The 19786-nt window shown below is 40.1% G+C and overlaps 2 protein-coding genes across 2 annotated transcripts in view; both read left to right on the top strand.

Moving 5' to 3' along the window:
• The window catches only part of LOC132867697 (zinc finger protein 883-like), a 57878-nt gene extending 41186 nt beyond the window's left edge, over positions 1 to 16692 (top strand). The window contains exons 4-6 of the mRNA XM_060900707.1: positions 9497 to 9564; positions 9735 to 9913; positions 14943 to 16692. Coding sequence (XP_060756690.1) covers positions 9497 to 9564; positions 9735 to 9913; positions 14943 to 16372 — 1677 coding nt within the window. The 3' untranslated portion in view covers positions 16373 to 16692. The remainder of the gene's footprint in view (positions 1 to 9496; positions 9565 to 9734; positions 9914 to 14942) is intronic.
• Positions 16693 to 18696: 2004 nt separating this feature from the next.
• LOC132867780 (gastrula zinc finger protein XlCGF42.1-like) lies at positions 18697 to 19349 on the top strand. Its single transcript, XM_060900784.1, has one exon. It carries the CDS (start codon positions 18740 to 18742, stop codon positions 18983 to 18985), a length of 246 nt encoding a protein of 81 aa, XP_060756767.1. The 5' UTR covers positions 18697 to 18739; the 3' UTR covers positions 18986 to 19349.
• The last annotated feature ends 437 nt before the right edge of the window (positions 19350 to 19786 follow it).

Raw genomic sequence — 19786 nt, 5'->3', positions numbered from 1 at the left:
AACTCATATGTTTGTTAAAACAAAGTTCAGAACAAATGTGAAATAGAGGTGTATATCTATAACAGGAGTTAATTTATGGATTGGTCTTGAAAATGAAATTAAACTGTGTAAAGGCCTTAAAGCATACAAACATAAGATTATCAGTAAGTACAAAACTGAGATATGAAATATGTTTGGAAAAAAATGGTTTGATTTAAATTTGATCCAGCTACTTGATATGTAACGCTACAGAATACGAACACGGCAAAATCCAATATGTATGTTTTGGTGTTCATTTGAAATTAAAAGCTGTAAAATTGTATTGAACAAAATGTAACAGATACTATTGTTACTATTATAATTTTAGTTTTTTTTTTCCTTTTTGTTTCTTTCCTTAATTCCTTTGGCATAAAAAAAAAAAGATTTATTAATTTATGAAATGTGATGAGGGTAGACGCATTAAGCTTTTGCTTCAGTCTAATCCTTTTCGGTCTTTCTTGCTGATATGTATGTAACCAGTGTGTGTTATTGAAAGTTGAAATGACCGAAATAAATAATTAAATCTAAAATAAGTAGATGTTCCACTGGTAGGATGGCGTCCAATTTCGTTGTACGATATGCAATGACACACTTTTATATTCAAAAGCGGAGCTCTCCGTCTCATGATTTCTCCTTCCACATACACTTGCCACATTAGTTCACTACCCGTCAAGTTTATTTTTGAACATCAACATGCTTCAGGATATGTTGCATAATCACGATCACCTACTTCTATGTTTGAGTTGAGAGAGATTTCTTTCACAGCTACCCTAACTTGCAAAAGAACAGGTAGCTTTTCCACTGGCAGTAGTTATTTTTAAAAAAAAGACAGAATAATAGTGTTTCCCTCAGGATTTTGTGAAATTAGGGTCAGTGGCCCTCGCTCTGGGGGCAGGCTCCCCTGTGAGATAATTTTGTTTATTTTAAAGTTAAATGTATCAAACTGGTGCACTTTGAGAGCAAAATTAAGAGTTTTAGATCTATGAAGAACTTGTACAAAACAATTTTGTGCTTTAGTAATTTAAGCATAAACACACTGATTGTATCGATATGAATGGTGATGCCACAGCAAAAAGGCCAAACCCGCAAAGCATGGTTAAGGAGTTTCACAGTTCATAAACAGTTAAAAAAATGACTAGAGCATACATTTCAGCCCTCAAAGAAATGAAGCAGAAGTGGTTACCTGTGTTCAACCGGTTTATTTATTTTTTTAGAAAATTTAAAATATTGAATAGAGAACATGCAGAATAATTTCATTTTAGCCAAAAATAAACCTATTTTGAACTCTGGTTAGAGCATGCACTTGTGTTTTGAATGACGAATACATGCTACCGGATGTGTTAGCAGCTTTTCTGACTCAAATAAGCTAAAACTCTACAAATTTAACCGTGCACTGTTTTCAAGCGAGGAGATGAGATTCGGACATGCTGATGTTAACGTTCTCTAAGCTCAAGTTTGATGAATGCTAATTATCAATGCTAACTTCTCCATTGATGTTATCTGTTTGCTGTTTTAAATTGATAACCATAGTATTGTGTTTGGACTAGTGGATGACTGGAGTGGACACTTCATGTTATCAGTCTCAAATCAAATGGTGTTTGTGTTCTGAAAATGCTTCCGTCACTACAGTCTAGGTAACTCATGGAAAACACTGTAATGAGCGTTGCCTCACGTTTTTAATAAATGATACAGTTGCCTGTCTGATTTACCTATCTGTTTTAATAATTATTTGACAATCTGCTGTCATGCAATCTGGGTCAAATTTTGCAAATGACCTTCTAGCCCATCATAATGTGTGTGACATTCTTCATAATCGATAGCCAACTTTTAATTTGGTGTGCCTTGACATTCTGATTTGACCTTTAATGTCCTTCAGCCCCAACAAGCTTGGAAATCTCTGGTACATATGATAATCAGTTATGGTTGGGCAAGTTACAGCAGTTTTAAGTGAACATGCAGCCTAGCCCATCTCTAAAGTCCTTCCCGCTCCATGCAGTCAGGCACATTGGGCGGCGCTGACCTTCGTTTCCATAGCCCTCGGCCTCTCACCTATACAGCTAGGGTTACAGGGGGGCTAGTCCTCTGGTAACTGTGAGAGGCAACAGCCTAGTCTATAGCTATGTTTTAATGTCCATTTTAAGCTCTTCATTCTGGTCCTTGAAAATGGCATTGCAGGCCAATTCAGGGTGCTGATGCCCAAACAGTTTGTAGATTTATTTTTTTTTTTAAACATTTGGAAGCCTATGCCTCTAATGCCTGGTTTGTTTGTTTTTTTAGCTCCTCCTTAAATTTTTGACCTTTCCATGGCTTTTGTTTCACTGCTGCACACTGCTTTTGCATTAGTGTAGAATGTTAATGTGCATTAGCTAACTTGGTTGTGATTGACCGGTGAGAACACGTATGCTGTCATGTGAACCTGAAATGACAGGCCCACAGAGAGGGCCGGTAAAAGCACGGCAAAACAAAATCTCTGTTCATTATGCCCTGACGAATAAATGTGACCCAAGATAGCTGGTTCTGTTAACACAGTCATCCTAGCTTACTTCTCAAGGGAATTTTTACAGCTAGGGGAAATATCCTGAGCAAAATCCATTCCAGTATGTTGCCTTCCCTCTTTTTCACATTCCTGACCGTAGTTGGGAAGCGGGAGTGAATCCGGTTTGCTAGACTCGCTCACTTCCCTGCTCGTATGGCTTTCATAATGCTCCTGGATTCTAACGGGTATATGAGTCAGGACACACACACGACATTGGTCTGAACAAAGTAACATCTTCATATGAAAATAGGGCTCATCACCATTACAGTCATGGCTAACTCCACATACAGTGCTCAGCGTAAATGAGTACACCCCCTTTGAAAAGGAACATTTTAAACAATATCTCAATGAACACAATTTCCAAAATGTTGGCAAGACAAAGTTTAAAATAACATCTGTAATTTATAACGTGAAAGTAAGGTTAATAATATAACTTGGATTACACATTTTTCAGTTTTACTCAAATTAGGGTGGTGCAAAAATGAGTACACCCCACAACAAAAACTACTGCATCTAGTACTTTGTATGGCCTCCATGATTTTTAATGACAACACCAAGTCTTCTAGGTATGGAATGAACAAGTTGGCGACATTTTGCAACATCAATCTTTTTCCATTCTTCAACAATGACTTTTAGTGACCGGATGCTGGATGGAGAGTGATGCTCAACTTGTCTCTTCAGAATTCCCCATAGGTGTTCGATTGGGTTCAGATCAGGAGACATACTTGGCCACTGAATCACTTTCACCCTGTTCTTCTTCAGAAATCCAACAGTGGCCTTAGATGTGTGTTTAGGATTATTGCCATGTTGGAAAAGTGCATAACGACCAAGGGCACGGAGTGATGGTAGCATCTTCTCTTTCAGTATAGAGCAATACATCTGTGAATTCATGATGCCATCAATGAAATGCAGCTCCCCGACACCAGCAGCACTCATGCAGCCCCACATAAGGACACTGCCACCACCATGTTTCACTGTAGGCACCATGCATTTTTCTTTGTATTCCTCACCTTTGTGACGCCATACAGTTTTGAAGCCATCAGTTCCAAAAACATTTATCTTGGTCTCCTCACTCCAGAGTATAGAGTCCCAGTAGGCTTCATCTTTGTTAGCATGGGCCCTGGCAAACTCGAGGCAGGCTTTTTTGTGCCTGGGCTTTAGGAGAGGCTTCTTTCGTGGACGGCATCCATGCATGCCATTCCTCTGCAGTGTACGCCGTATTGTGTCACCGGAAATAGTCACCCCAGTTTGGCTTTCTACTTTAGGTAACTGCAGTGAACTTGCATGCCAATTTTCTTCAACCCTTCCCATCAGAAGACGCTCCTGTCGAGGTGTTAACTTCCGTGGACGACCTGGACGTCTCTGTGAGATGGTTGCAGTTCCAGCTTTCTTAAATTTTTGTACCACTTTTTCTACAGTATTCTGACTGATAAGCTTTGCTGATCATCTTGTAGCCTTCACCTTTGTGGTGTAAAGAAATTTATTTTCTTTGGGGAATTCTGAAGAGAAAAGTTGAGCATCACTCTCCATCCAGCATCCAGTCACTAAAAGAGGTCATTGTTGAAGAATGGAAAAAGATTGATGTTGCAGAATATCACCAACTTGTTCATTCCATGCCTAGAAGACTTGTTGATGTCATTAAAAATCATGGAGGCCATACAAAGTACTAGATGTAGTAGTTTCTGTTGTGGGGTGTACTCATTTTTGCACCACCCTAATTTGAGTAAAACTGAAAAAAAAAACGTGTAATCTAAGTTATATTATTAACCTTACTTTCACGTTATAAGTTAAACAGATGTTATATTAAACTTTGTCTTGTCAACATTTTGGAAATTGCTTATGTTCATTGAGATTGTTTAAAATGTTACTTTTCAAAGGGGGTGTACTCATTTATGCTGAGTACTGTAACTTCTGCATAGTGACAAAACCAGCCATATGCTGGGGGGGGGGAATCCGGCTAAACCCCTCCTGCAACAGGTCCTCTTAAAACTGCAGGGCATATTTTACAAGTACCATGCAACTATCTGAGGAAATTATGATTAAAACATTGATAGAATTAGACTAAAATTAAAATTGAGTTCCATTGATGAAATCTTGACCAAAAAAAAAGACTAAAATGTAACTACTATTTTCAGGACACAAGACTAAAAGTAAATTTAAAATAATTTAAATTAAAGATGAACACTGCTACACTGAACTAAAACAACATTGGCGCCCAAATAAATATTACTTGTACAGATAAAAAAATATTTTATATAAAACCCATTTAGAGACAGAACTGACTTTTAAAGTTGTGTATTTTTGTAGCTGTCTGTTTAGAGACCAAAACACAAGGGACAGATGGATATTTATCAGAGAGGTCTGAGTCACAGCACAGCTTTGCCATGTCAGAAGTAAAGGCTTTTATGAGAAACCTTTCCTTTGGCTAAATTCTGATAAAGCCTTACCTGCATTTTCCTATAGTTACTAAATTCATCTCGGAGCTTGTCAGCTGTTTTGTGAATCTTACGATACAGTCAAAAACCTTTAATTCAGCCTTTGTGAGGCTTAATAATATTGGCATGAGTCATTGTTCTTGTTTCTGTAAACCTCATTTAAAGCCATATACAGTGGGGCAAAAAAGTATTTAGTCAGTCACCAATTGTGCAAGTTTTCCCAAAGATGAGAGAGGCCTGTAATTTTCATCATAGGCATACCGCAACTATGAGAGACAAAATGAGAAGAAAAAAAATCCAGAAAATCACATTGTGTGATTTTTAAAGAATTTATTTGCAAATTATGGTGGAAAATAAGTATTTGGTCAATAACAAAAGTTAATCTCAATACTTTGTTATATACCCTTTGTTGGCAATGACAGAGGTCAGACGTTTTCTGTAAGTCTTCACAAGGTTTTCACACACTGTTGCTGGTATTTTGGCCCATTCCTCCATGCAGATCTCCTCTAGAGCAGTGATGTTTTGGGGCTGTCACTGGGCAACACGGACTTTCAACTCCCTCCAAAGATTTTCTATGGGGTTGAGATCTGGAGACTGGCTAGGCCACTCCAGGACCTTGAAATGCTTCTTACAGGGATGAGAATTTTCCACCGATTGGCGGATTTCTGACTTTTTCAGACCAAAATGATCGTTTTTGAGATCGATGTAAATCCGTTGAGAAATTTTTTTTTTGGGGGGGTATGATTAATGATCTGTGGTCACCTTATAACACAGACATCCCAAGTCTACCGGAAGTTCTGGGAGTCTCCTGCATATTGATAGAAGCGAGCAAGAGCGTGCGCGCGCAACATTAAGGTCTGCATCACGCATCTTAGAATGTGCGCGCGCGAGGGGGTGCGTGAGGGAGACTGTGTGCAGTGTTGCCAGATACTGCTGATGTTTTCCAGCCCAAAATATGTTCAAAACCTGCCAAAAGGCACTTAAAACCACCCAATCTGGCAACACTGCCTGTGTGCCTGTTCATGTAGCGCATGCCAGACAAAGAGCATCTTGATTGGGTTACTCAGCAAAATAAGCCAATCAGCTTTCAGTGTGGGCGGGCTTTTATCTTTTTTTTTTTTTCCTCGAGGACCGGAGTTTTCAGTTGTATTGAGTCAGTGCAGCCTACAGGATCGGCATGACAGAGAGCGCGCGCCCCCAAAAATATATATCAATTACATGTCATATATAAGTGTGTATCTTTTATAAATGGGGTTAGCTTATCTAATGTAGCATGTTGGGGAGAATCATAGTATCATATCTATTGCCGCTTTTCCACTACAAACGCGGCTGAGCCGTGCCGTGCCGAGTCGAGCTGAGCGGGGCTGTTGGAGTTGCATTTCGACTACAACCGCGCTGAACCGTGCTGGCTGGAAGTGGGTGGACACATTGGGTGGAGTTAGCGAAAGTGGGTGGACGTCACGTGATGTCGTTAAGCAGCGCAAACAGTGACATCAGTGACAGTGGCGGAACAAGTCAGAGCCGGGCCGGGGGCGGGGCAAATGACCGGGCCCTTTATTAAAGCTTATCATAACATCATTTTAGGCTACAAAATGTCCGCAACTGCGGTGTTTACCAATTTCAACACTACCGGGTGCAACTATGTTATTTAGTACATCAAGTCCTTCAAACGAACATGTAACTCAGAAACAAAAAACATTAGGATACTGTACATGGCTCATAATAAAACATCAATAGCCTATACTGCGCACATTATTTGAAGGGCATACGAATGAGCGCTCAGAGGTTGCAACGGTGACAGGAAGAGTCAGAAATAAAAGGAGGGCGGTGCAAACCTCACTGAATGCACTCTGTTTACCAATTTCAACACTACGGGGTGCAACTATGTTATTTTGTACATTAAGTCCTTCAAACGAACATGTAACTCAGAAACAAAAAAACATTAGGCGACATACTGTACATGGCTCATAATAAAACATCAATAGCCTACTGCGCGCATTATTTGAAGGGCATACGACGAGCCTTGCGCTCCGCGAACTCGTCCACAATGCTCTGTATGTCACTGATTCAGTGATCTTTTAAGCGGTAGTCTCACGACCCGAATAGTAAACAATAAACATGGAGTCGTTAGTGTTGCTGGTCTTGGTGCTGTGGCTTGTTGTCACCGACAACGCCAACAGATACTGGCAAGAGCGTATAGATGAGGCGAGGCGCATAAGGCTTCAGAAATTCTCGTAATTCGTAATTCTTCTTCTTCCGGGTTTACGGTGTTTACAGATCCCAGCGCGCTTGCGGGGCGTGTGTGGGCATGTGAGGACACTCCTCCTCACCAATCACTGCACAGGGGAGTGTCTACTCACGCCCCCAGCCTCACTCGGCACGGTTTGGCTCGCTTCAGCCCCACTCCAAAACGGTGCGAGTTTTAGGGGCTAAGCAGGGCTGAAACGAGCTGAGTCGTGCTGTTTTTTGGTAGTCGAAACGCGAGCCGTGTCGGGCTGAAGTGAGCTGAAGCGAGCTGAAGTGAGCTGAAAAAGGGTAATGGAAAAGGGCCATATATTTCTGATGAAATTTTAAGTATGATAGCATGTATAACTCTCCTACTTATTGCTCATTTCATGGGGGGGGGGGGGGGGGGGATGCTGGTGTGTGCCGCGCGGGAGCGTCTGCCCAAATTTTTTAGGCCGAGATGAACTTGTAGTTTTTGATTTAAAAAAAATTTCCAATATGTAATTCCCATTGTACATGCCTGTTCTTTAATTCAAAATCACCATCTCGATCTTCAGATTGACCACATGGTATATGTATTACATTACACAACATCCTGTCCAGATAAAACCTAGTTAGTCCACACAACAGTTGAAAGGGAAGTGATAAGTGATGTTGAATGTTGCCTGCTTAATATGCAAGACCTCCTGATAATATCAGAAGAAAGCTTAAGAGAATTATATGATAGAACTTTTTTCTGGTTTGCACTTCATTTTAAAGGATTAGAGTATTCAAAGACATGAATAGCTAAAATGCAGAAATATAATACTGTAGAGCTCGTTTATATTAAAAGGTGCATTAATTTTTTTGAAATCATCAAATGTGAATTGATTAAAAACAAGTCTCTTGTACCATATTAATCATTTTCACCTGGGAGTCCACCAAGAAGGGGAATTTATTTCCAAATAAATTGCAAATTTTTGCTGATAAAATTAATAGTTTTGGGGTTAAAAAAAAAAAGCCAAAAATCATTAGCTCCATGGGCCCCCCCCCCGGGCCCTGCCCCGCCCCGCCCCGGTTTTTTCAGACTTTTAAAATATTTTTCATTCTCATCCCTGTTCTTACGAAGCCACTCCTTCGTTGCCCGGGCGGTGTGTTTGGGATCATTGTCATGCTGAAAGACCCAGCCACGTTTCATCTTCAATGCCCTTGCTGATGGAAGGAGGTTTTCACTCAAAATCTCACGATACATGGCCCCATCCATTCTTTCCTTTACACGGATCAGTCGTCCTGGTCCCTTTGCAGAAAAACAGCCCCAAAGCATGATGTTTCCACCCCCATGCTTCACAGTAGGTATGGTGTTCTTTGGATGCAACTCAGCATTCTTTCTCCTCCAAACACGACAAGTTGAGTTTTTACCAAAAAGTTCTATTTTGGTTTCATCTGACCATATGACATTTTCCCAATCCTCTTCTGGATCATCCAAATGCTCTCTAGCAAACTTCAGACAGGCCTGGACATGTACTGGCTTAAGCAGGGGGACACGTCTGGCACTGCAGGATTTGAGTCCCTGGCGGCGTAGTGTGTTACTGATGGTAGCCTTTGTTACTTTGGTCCCAGCTCTCTGCAGGTCATTCACTAGGAACCCCTGTGTGGTTCTGGGATTTTTCCTCACCGTTCTTGTGATCATTTTGACCCCACGGGGTGAGATCTTGCGTGGAGCCCCAGATCGAGGGAGATTATCAGTGGTCTTGTATGTCTTCCATTTTCTAATAATTGCTCCCACAGTTGATTTCTTCACACCAAGCTGCTTACCTACTGCAGATTCAGTCTTCCCAGCCTGGTGCAGGTCTACAATTTTGTTTCTGGTGTCCTTTGACAGCTCTTTGGTCTTGGCCATAGTGGAGTTTGGAGTGTGACTGTTTGAGGTTGTGGACAGGTGTCTTTTATACTGATAACGAGTTCAAACAGGTGCCATTAATACAGGTAACGAGTGGAGGACAAAGGAGCCTCTTAAAGAAGTTGTTACAGGTCTGTGAGAGCCAGAAGTCTTGCTTGTTTGTAGGTGACCAAATACTTATTTTACCGAGGAATTTACCAATTAATTCATTAAAAATCCTACAGTGTGATTTCCTGGATTCTTTCCCCCCCATTCTGTCTCATAGCTGAAGTGGACCTATGATGAAAATTACAGGCCACTCTCATCTTTTTAAGTGGGAGAACTTGCACAATTGGTGGCTGACTAAATACTTTAAATAAATAAATAAATAAATAAATAAATAAATGTGGTATTTTTCTACAGGTATGCAGGAGCATGCAGTGTGAAGAATACATCAATGCCAAAAGAGAGACGCATGTGAATTGGATGAGGTGAGCAGTACACTAGCTGTTGGGTCGTTTTTGTGATTTGATTTTACAGCTCTTCATTTGTTGGAAGAACTTTATCTTCATGTCATTGATATCTCCACCATGCTTTCTCCAAGTCTGTAACTCTGATCTGATTTTTTACCTTTTTCTGAAACGTTGCCTCACTCTTTTAGGTATGTGAATTGTGCCCGTAATGAAGAAGAACAGAATCTTGTGGCATTTGAGTATCAAGGGAGAATTCTGTATCGTTGCTGTCGATCCATTAACCCAGGACAGGAGCTCTTGGTGTGGTATGAAGAAGAGTACACCAAAGAACTCAGTCCTGCACCTACAGGAGCAACCAGACAGCAAGGTGTTACTTTTGTTTAAGAGGTTATAGAGGTTATTTTCTGCATCATTTCGTGACGTTTCTGAGCCTACCAGTGTTTCTGGGATGAAAGCTGTTGTACAATGCAGTCTGCAATAACTAGAGCATTCCCCAGAGAACTCATTTTGGCCTGTTCCACCAACCAGATAGGTCTTCTCGATCATATGACCATGACCAACCAGAGAGGGTGAAGTCTATCAGCTTCCTTTGAGACACGTGAAGTCCGCCCACTGCATATCTTGCTATTGCAAAACTGAATACAGTGTTGCTGGAAAGTTTGTGAACCCTTTAGAATTTTCTATATTTCTGCATAAATATGACCTAAAACAACATCAGATTTTCACCCAAGTTCTAAAAGTAGATAAAGAGAACCCAGTTAAACAAATGAGACAAAAATATTATACTTGGTCATTTATTTGAGGAAAATGATCCAATATTACATATCTGTAAGTGGCAAAAATATTGCCGCTTTTCCACTACAAACGCGGCTGAGTCGGGCTGAGCCGTGCCGTGCTGAGTCGGGCTGAGTCGAGCTGAGCGGGGCTGTTGGAGTTGCATTTCGACTACAACCGCGCTGAACCGTGCTGGCTGGAAGTGGGTGGACACATTGGGTGGAGTTAGCGAAAGTGGGTGGACGTCACGTGATGTCGTTAAGCAGCGCAAACAGTGACATCAGTGAGCTTTTAAGCGGTAGTCTCACGACCCGGAGAGTAAACAATAAACATGGAGGACATGGAGTCGTTAGTGTTGCTGGTCTTGGTGCTGTGGCTTGTTGTCACCGACAACGCCAACAGATACTGGCAAGAGCGTATAGATGAGGCGAGGCGCATAAGGCTTCAGAAATTCTCGTAATTCGTAATTCTCCTTCTTCCGGGTTTGCGGTGTTTACAGACCCCAGCGTGCTCGCGGGGCGTGTGTGGGCATGTGAGGGCATGCACAGGGGAGTGTCTGCTCACGCCCCCAGCCTCACTCGGCTCGGTTTGGCTCGCTTCAGCCCCACTCCAAAACCGTGCGAGTTTTGGGGGCTAAGCAGGGCTGAAGCGAGCTGAGTCGTGCTGTTCTTTGGTAGTCGAAACGTGAGCCGTGTCGGGCTGAAGTGAGCTGAAGCGAGCTGAAGTGAGCTGAAAAAGGGTAGTGGAAAAGGGCCATATGTGAACCTTTTGCTTTCAGTATCTGGTGTGACCCCCTTGTGCAGCAATAACTGCAACTAAACATTTCCGGTAACTGTTGATCAGTCCTGCACACTGGCTTGGAGGAATTTTAGCCCATTCCTCCATACAGAACAGCTTCAACTCTGGGATGTTGGTGGGTTTCCTCACATGAACTGCTTGCTTCCGGTCCTTCCACAACATTTTGATTGGATTAAGGTCAGGATTTTGACTTGGCCATTCCAAAACATTAACTTTATTCTTCTTTAACCATTCTTTGGTAGAACAACTTGTGTGCTTAGGGTCGTTGTCTTGCTGCATGACCCACCTTCTCTTGAGATTCAGTTCATGGACAGAGGTCCTGACATTTTCCTTTAGAATTCACTGGTATAATTTAGAATTCATTGTTCCATCAATTTTGGCAAGCCGTCCTGACCCAGATGCGTCAAAACGGGCCCAAACCATGATAGTATCACCACCATGTTTCACAGATGGGATAAGGTTATTATGCTGGAATGCAGTGTTTTCCTTTCTCCAAACATAATGCTTCTCATTTAAACCAAAAAATTCTATTTTTGGTCTCATCCGTCCACAGAACATTTTTCCAGTAGCCTTCTGGCTTGTCCATGTGATCTTTAGCAAACTGCAGACGAGCAGCAATGTTCTTTTTGGAGAGCAGTGGCTTCTCCTTGCAGCCCTACCATACACACCATTTGTTGTTCTGTGTTCTGCTGATGGTGGACTCATGAACAGTAACATTAGCCGATGTGAGGGAGGCCTTCAGTTGCTTAGAAGTTACTCTGGGGTCCTTTGTGACTTCGTCGACTATTACACGCCTTGCTCTTGGAGTGATCTCTGTTGGTTGACCACTCCTGGGGAGGGTAACAACGGTCTTGAATTTCCTCTACTTGTACACAATCTGTCTGACTGTGGATTGGTGGAGTCCAAACTCTTTAGAGACGGTTTTGTAACCTTTTCCAGCCTGATGAGCATCAACAACGCTTTTTCTGAGGTCCTCAGAAATCTCCTTTGTTCATGCCATGATACACTTCCACAAACGTGTTGTGAAGGTCAGACTTTAATATATCCCTGTTTTTTAAATAAAACAGGGTGCCCACTCACACCTGATTGTCATCCCATTGAAAACACCTGACTCTAATTTTACCTTCAAATTAACTGCTAATCCTAGAGGTTCACATACTTTTGCCACTCACAGATGTGTAATATTGGATCACTTTCCTCAATAAATAAATGACCAAGTATAATATTGTTGTCTCATTTGTTTAACTGGGTTCTCTTTATCTACTTTTAGGACTTGTGTGAAAATCTGATGATGTTTTAGGTCATATTTATGCAGAAATATAGAAAATTTTAAAAGGTTCACAAACTTTCAAGCACCAGTGTATATAGTAAACCACAAGATATTGTTGTAGTTTTATTCATCATGCCCAGATTAACTAGAAGTAGTGTGAAATGCATGTCCTGTGGATCCCGAGTGGCACAGCAGAAAAGTGTTGTCCCAGTCATCCTCCCCATCATCCAGATATTGCCACTTTCAAGTCCTGATGACGCCACAATCATCTGTGGTTGGGAGCTCAAGAGAGCAAAATTGTCTGGGCTCTCTGGGAGGGAGAGATGGCATGCTCTCTCTTCTCTGCCCTGTCAGTTACACTGGCCAGTCATGGGTGTGAGAGAGCACATTTAATAGGAAGTAAGTGGATTGGGCTTTCGTCTGAGTGTGCTTTGCAGCCCCCTGACATTGTATGAGTAAAACATGGTCAACTGGTGTTTCTTGTCTTGGAGGAAGCACATGATAGCCCTCCCTGGTTGGTAGCTGTTATGTGATACTGGAGAGGAGTCTGATGGGTGGGAATTGGCCATGGCTAAATTAGGGAGAAAATTGGGGAGAAATCGGGGGGGGGGGGCAATGCCCTGTCACAGCAAACACATAATATAGGATAATGTTAGACCTCCCCATATTACAGAAACACTGGGGGCGGCATTATAATACCTTCAGTGCAATATAACCAGCTGGCTGGAAAGAAGTTAGTTGAACACACACATGCAGTGTGTCTGAACCAAGCGAAGTTGTTAATTGGATAATGCAGATGTCAATCAAACCCATCAACCATTATAAAAATCAATTGCAATACATTTGCTTTATTTCAGGAGCATATGTGATGGTTATATTATCAAGCAATAACAGTTTTAGTATTTTTATGGAATTCAATAATTCCACAAGAGTCATACCATGGAGAACTTATCTTTTTAATTATGTTAAATTTTAGCTCCTTAAAGTGCATATCACGGGTAAATTCAGGAGCAAGATCAATGTAATTCTCCTATTTTATATTAAACTTTGGTCAAATATCTATAACATTCTGCATTCTCTTAAATTTTTTTACCTTGCGCAATACCAGAAAAATTCAGTTGAAATCAAGCCATTTGAGGCAAGTCGGTCTGCCTCTGGAAAAACTTGACATTTGAATTTCCCGGCAAACACTGATTTTCGTGATGTCGCGTGCGGAACGCCTCCCTCTGAATCCTACATCAGCGCTGGTTTGTTTATGAGAAAACGACCTGGTGGTTTTCTGCAAATTTCTTCAACGTTATCACGTAATTATTAAAATGGTTAATAGATGTATCGTAGGAGGGTGTAGCAACACCAATCATGATGGGATTAGTACTTATCGTTTCCCAAAAGACTGGACAATGAGAGAGAAATGGGAGCGCTTGGTCTACACAGGCTGTGCACTTAAACCGTGCAAGCGCTCGCAGCCTACTGACGCTTCCGCAGGTGACGTCACGAATCTGGCGTCACGAATCTGGCTCCAGACTCCCTTGGGATTTTTCCAGACGCATTTTGTTATTTGATTTTTTTCTGCTGTCGACAGATGGTCTTGTGCAAAATTACCCTTCTGGATGAATGTGTAAAGGGACATACTTTTCATATATAAAATAAATAAATTGGTCCAGGATATGCACTTTAAACTCTTGCAGCTGAAGAACTTCAACATGTTAAGGAACAAATAGTGTCTGATGAATTAACGAACAATTAAACACATGGAGGTTTGGTTGCTTTACTACTACAAATCACACAGTGGCATTCTTCAAATACTGCAGTAAGGAAATTCCTACTGCTGCAGACCTACTTGAATGCCATCTGAACCGATGCAGTGTGTCCCTTTTTTTTTTTATACGCCTACATTTAAATTAAATGACTATTGTTATATGTCTTAATTTATGGATGTTGGCTTGCTTTCATCATTTACATTAATATGAATCATGGGGCTTCACAAAATCCCACAAAACTTAATTTCATGAAATTAGTGTGTAATTGAAATTAATAAGTGTTTTTAAACTTGACAACCTAATCCATATAAAAAAATCCAGATAGAAAATACATATTTGCTTGTGTAAATGCTACTAGAAACTATTTGCAAATAAATCTATCCATATCCAGTTTGATAAGGCCCATTTTTGGATCTTTCAGAACCTTGAATGTGAGGGCTGAATTTCCTTCTCAATCCTGGATGAGATGTAAATAAGGCATTGCCATTACCTAGACTTGACATGATGTCGAACAGGAACCAACAACTCCCCTTTGGTCACTCAGACCCATGGGGCTATGGCCAATGCTGTGCATAGCTGCTGTTCCAGGACCTTATTGAATCTCCCAGTATTCCAAGCTAGAGGCTGCTATATCTTAGTCCGCAACCTTTTGTTTTTGTCTCCGTCTTAATTCATGTAGAATCTTGATTAAGTTTCAGTAAAAACACTCCTTACATTGGGTTAGTGTTGTTATATTTTACAATCTTGTTGCATTTCATGTTCAATTTGTTATTGTTGTCCTTTCATTTCTCCAGAAGTAAAGAACGCTCTGCTGCAAGTCTTTTCATGCTCCACATGCTCTCGTTCCGATGCATCTCCAATTTACCTCGACAAGCATATCAAGAGATGCTACTATGAAGAGTACGTGAGACTGCGAGAATCAGGAGAGATTAAATATAAGCTTCAGATCCCCTCCAAATGCTCCAGTCGTCAACCAACATCAACTGATATTATCCATTCTGATACTTCCCATAATGATATACAGAAGGAAATTCACCACTGCTCAGATTGTGGAAAGAGTTTTAGTTCTCAGAATGCACTCAAGACACACCAGTGCAGTCACACAGGAGAGAAGCCGTATCACTGCTCACAGTGTGGGAAGAGTTTTACTCATCAGAGTAATCTCCAACAACACCAGCGCATTCACACAGGGGAAAAGCCGTATCACTGCTCACAGTGTGGGAAGAGTTTTACTCAGCAAAGTAATCTCCAAACACACCAGCGCATTCACACAGGGGAAAAGCCATATCACTGCTCACAGTGTGGGAAGAGTTTTACTCAGCAGAGGAATCTCCAAACACACCAGCACATTCACACAGGGGAAAAGCCATATCACTGCTCACAGTGTGGGAAGAGTTTTACTCAGCAGAGTAACCTCCAAACACACCAGCGCATTCACACAGGGGAAAAGCCGTATCACTGCTCACAGTGTGGGAAGAGTTTTACTCATCAGAGTAATCTCCAAACACACAGGCGCATTCACACAGGAGAGAAGCCGTATCACTGCTCACAGTGTGGGAAGAGTTTTACTCATCAGAGTCATCTCCAAAAACACCAGCGCATTCACACAGGAGAGAAGCCGTATCACTGCTCACAGTGTGGGAAGAGTTTTACTCAGCAGAGTGATCTCCGAATACACCAGCGCATTCACACAGGAGAGAAGCCGTATCACTGCTCACAGTGTGGGAAGAGTTTTACTCAGCAGAGTCAGTTCCAAATACACCAGCGCATTCACACAGGAGAGAAGCCGTATCACTGCTCACAGTGTGGGAAGAGTTTTACTAATCAGAGTGCTCTCCAAAAACACCAGCACATTCACACAGGAGAGAAGCCGTATCACTGCTCACAGTGTGGGAAGAGTTTTACTTATCAGAGTGATCTCCGAATACACCAGCGCATTCACACAGGAGAGAAGCCGTATCACTGCTCACAGTGTGGGAAGAGTTTTACTCATCAGAGTAATCTCCAAACACACCAGCGCATTCACACAGGGGAAAAGCCATATCACTGCTCACAGTGTGGGAAGAGTTTTACTTATCAGACTGCTCTCCAAAGACACCAGCGCATTCACACAGGAGAGAAGCCGTATCACTGCTCACAGTGTGGGAAGAGTTTTACTCAGCAGAGTAATCTCCAAACACACCAGTGCATTCACACAGGAGAGAAGCCGCATCACTGCTCATAGTGTGGGAAGAGTTTTACTTATCAGACTGCTCTCCAAACACACCAGCGCATTCACACAGGAGAGAAGCCGTATCACTGCTCATAGTGTGGAAAGAGTTTTACTCGTCAGAGTGATCTCCAAATACACCAGTGCATTCACACAGGAGAGAAGCCGTATCACTGCTTACAGTGTGGGAAGAGTTTTACTCAGCAGAGTAATCTCCAGACACACCAGCGCATTCACACAGGAGAGAAGCCGGGTCATTCCATGCCAAATCAACAAGAGGTTATGCTCAACCATCTCAGATTTCAATGAAATTTGGAGGGCTCAGAGATACTATTAAAAGAAGTTAATCCCCAAAACTTGAGCTTCCTATCACCAATAGTTTCAGAGATACAGGCATTTGAATTTTTCAATTTTTTTTGTTTTTTGCTCAAAACATACATATTTCAAAGTGCAGTATAATCTTTATTATGCAAGATAGAAACCTAAAATTTTGCACAGAGAGACTCAATGTCTTGTACTACAAGCTTCAACTTAGAATTTCAATGGTCATTGTATATTAGATGGTGATTTTAACAAGGAAATTAAAAAGACAAATTTGCATTTTTTGCATTTTTAATTCATTCTGGAAGCTTGCCTGTGGCAGTAATGCTTAAACTAAGAATGTTATTCAAATCTACACAGAAATATCTACCAATTTCAGTTTTACCAAGTCTCCACTATTCCTAGTTTGTCTGTAATAAGGTTTTGAAATTCAACGATTTCTAAAACATGCCATTTTCAGTAGCAAGAAATCCAATGTGGGATAGCAGTTAGGAACTTGTAAATTTTTTTCAGTAATCCCCAAGACCCATATTTTATATTTCCAAATTTTTGTTCTGTGTCTCAAGTATTTTTAAACTACAGGGGTTTAAAAAATCCATTTTCACCAAATTCGAGTTTTTGATATATTTTCATATAACTGATATTTGAGGGTTAATAAATGCTTCAATAAGGCTCAAGTAGGTTAGGAGACATGTTTCTCCCTCAATTTTAAATACAATTTCAATTAATGCTCAGTATTAATTATTTGTAAATTGATTTTAATCTAAGACTGTGCAACATTAGCAATCAATGACCAGCTATTGTGTACCAGTCAACAGCCAGCCTTATCAATATCAACACAGCACAATAGGTGACCTTTGATACCAGAACAGGTGGCTCATATCTTAGTTTTAGAGTCTGTAAACTGCATACTTGTTCAGATAACATTTATATTGCTTGGATTATATTAAATACATTGTAATACAGAGCACTGAGAAAATTTACCAGTGTTATTAACTGAATGTGTTTCTTTGCAAGGATTGGATATTTTGAATAGTTGACTAGGGAATTTAATTGTAGTTGCTTTCAATTTGAGATCAGTATAAATGAGTTTGTTCTTAGACATCTAGAAATGGCTGAACTTCCTCCCTGTTCTATAGGAGTTGGACTAAAGAAAGATTCTGACTGCCACAAAGTAACATACAACAGAAATTGTAAGTTAAGTGATTTATCTGAAAAATGACTGACTTCTTTAGTTTTTATATATATATTTACTGAAAAATGTGAAATGTTCATATATTATTTAGCTTATTTCAAAATGATATTTTTAAAGCCATATTTCTGTGACATGAACACAAGTAAAATGTTTCCTTATCTATACAAATCATTTAGTTGTATTTATCAGTCCTTAATCATCAATAAAATGGAAATATCAATAATTTGAATTTGGAAAAAATGGATTTTTTTAAACACCTGTAGCTCAGAAATATTTGAGACACAGAACAAAAACTTGGAAATATAAAATATTGGTCTAGGAGATTACTGAAAAAGATTTACAAGTTCCTAACTGCTATCCCACATTGGAATCCATGCTACTGAAAATGGCATGTTTTAGAAATCGGCGAATTTCAAAACCCTATTACAGACAAACTAGGAATAGTGGAGACTTGGTAAAACTGAAATTGGTAGATATTTCTGTGTAGATTTGAATAACATTCTTAGTTTAAGCATTACTGCCACAGGCAAGCTTCCAGAATGAATTAAAAATGCAAAAAATGCAAATTTGTCTTTTTAAATTCCTTGTTAAAATCACCATCTAATATACAATGACCATTGAAATTCTAAGTTGAAGCTTGTAGTACAAGACATTGAGTCTCTCTGTGCAAAATTTTAGGTTTCTATCTTGCATAATAAAGATTATATTACACTTTGAAATATGTATGTTTTGAGCAAAATGCAAAAAAAATCGAAAAATTCAAATGCCTGTATCTCTGAAACTGTTGGAGATAGGAAGCTCAAATTTTGGGGATTAACTTCTTTTTATAGTATCTCTGAGCCCTCCAAATTTCATTGAAATTTGAGATGGTCAAGCATAAATTTGTCAGATATTTGTTGATTTGGCATGGAATGACCCAGCCGTATCACTGCTCACAGTGTGGAAAGAGTTTTACTCAGCAGAGTAATCTCCAGACACACCAGCGCATTCACACAGGAGAGAAGCCGTATCACTGCTCACAGTGTGGAAAGATGTTTGCTTGTTTAGTTACATTGAAGACCTTCAAGTGCACTAACTCAGAGACATTGCATGATTTAAAGTTGTCAAATTAAATATGGTTATTTAAGTTTTGACTGAAAATGACCTGTACTTTGAACTTTATTTTTCATGTTACACTGGTCAACAATTTTTCAGAAGTTGTCTGCTTCAGAGATGAAATTGGCTATTATGAAATTTGGTGTGTTGAATTAGAAGTGACAGCTAATCAGCTGATTGGCTGTGGCTTCCAAGATATTTAAGATTTTAAATGTTATACTTATGTACATTGTGTAGATCGTAATGTTTTAAATATAAATTGTAAAACTAGGTCTCTTCATGTGTTTATGGTCGGTTTACATGATATTTCACCTGTTCTCTTTATGTAACACTAGAAAATCAGCAAAAAGTTTATATAAATAAAATGTATTATGAACCAAATTGCAAAAACCAATTATGTATTAGTAATGAATAAGTTTCGTCCTTATTCTGTGTGTACGCAGTGGGTTTTTTATTTATTTATTTATTGGCAGCTTGTCTCTTGTATTCATGAAACGGAGCATCTCTTGTCAAGCAAAGACTTGATCTCGAGTGCATAGCACTGTATGAATTTTTTTTTGAGCTGATATAAGACCAGTTTGTTCAGCGGAGTGATGTCAGTTGACTTATGATTGCATCATCAGTGACTTCTAAGAATAACATAATGTCATGTATGATGCAATACCGGCTTCAGATTGCATCATTCATTGTTTTGCCAAAAAAGTAAGTACTGTCCAAACCCACTCATAGATTTATTCATAGAGCCAATCTTGAAAACAAGCCAATGAACAATTTTAAGTTTCATTTTCGTTCTCAGCGATCCAGAGTTAGTAAAGTTT

This window comes from Neoarius graeffei, chromosome 19 (genome assembly GCF_027579695.1).
Source record: "Neoarius graeffei isolate fNeoGra1 chromosome 19, fNeoGra1.pri, whole genome shotgun sequence".
Taxonomy (NCBI): Eukaryota; Metazoa; Chordata; class Actinopteri; order Siluriformes; family Ariidae; genus Neoarius; species Neoarius graeffei.
This window is presented reverse-complemented; position numbering and strand designations above follow the sequence as displayed.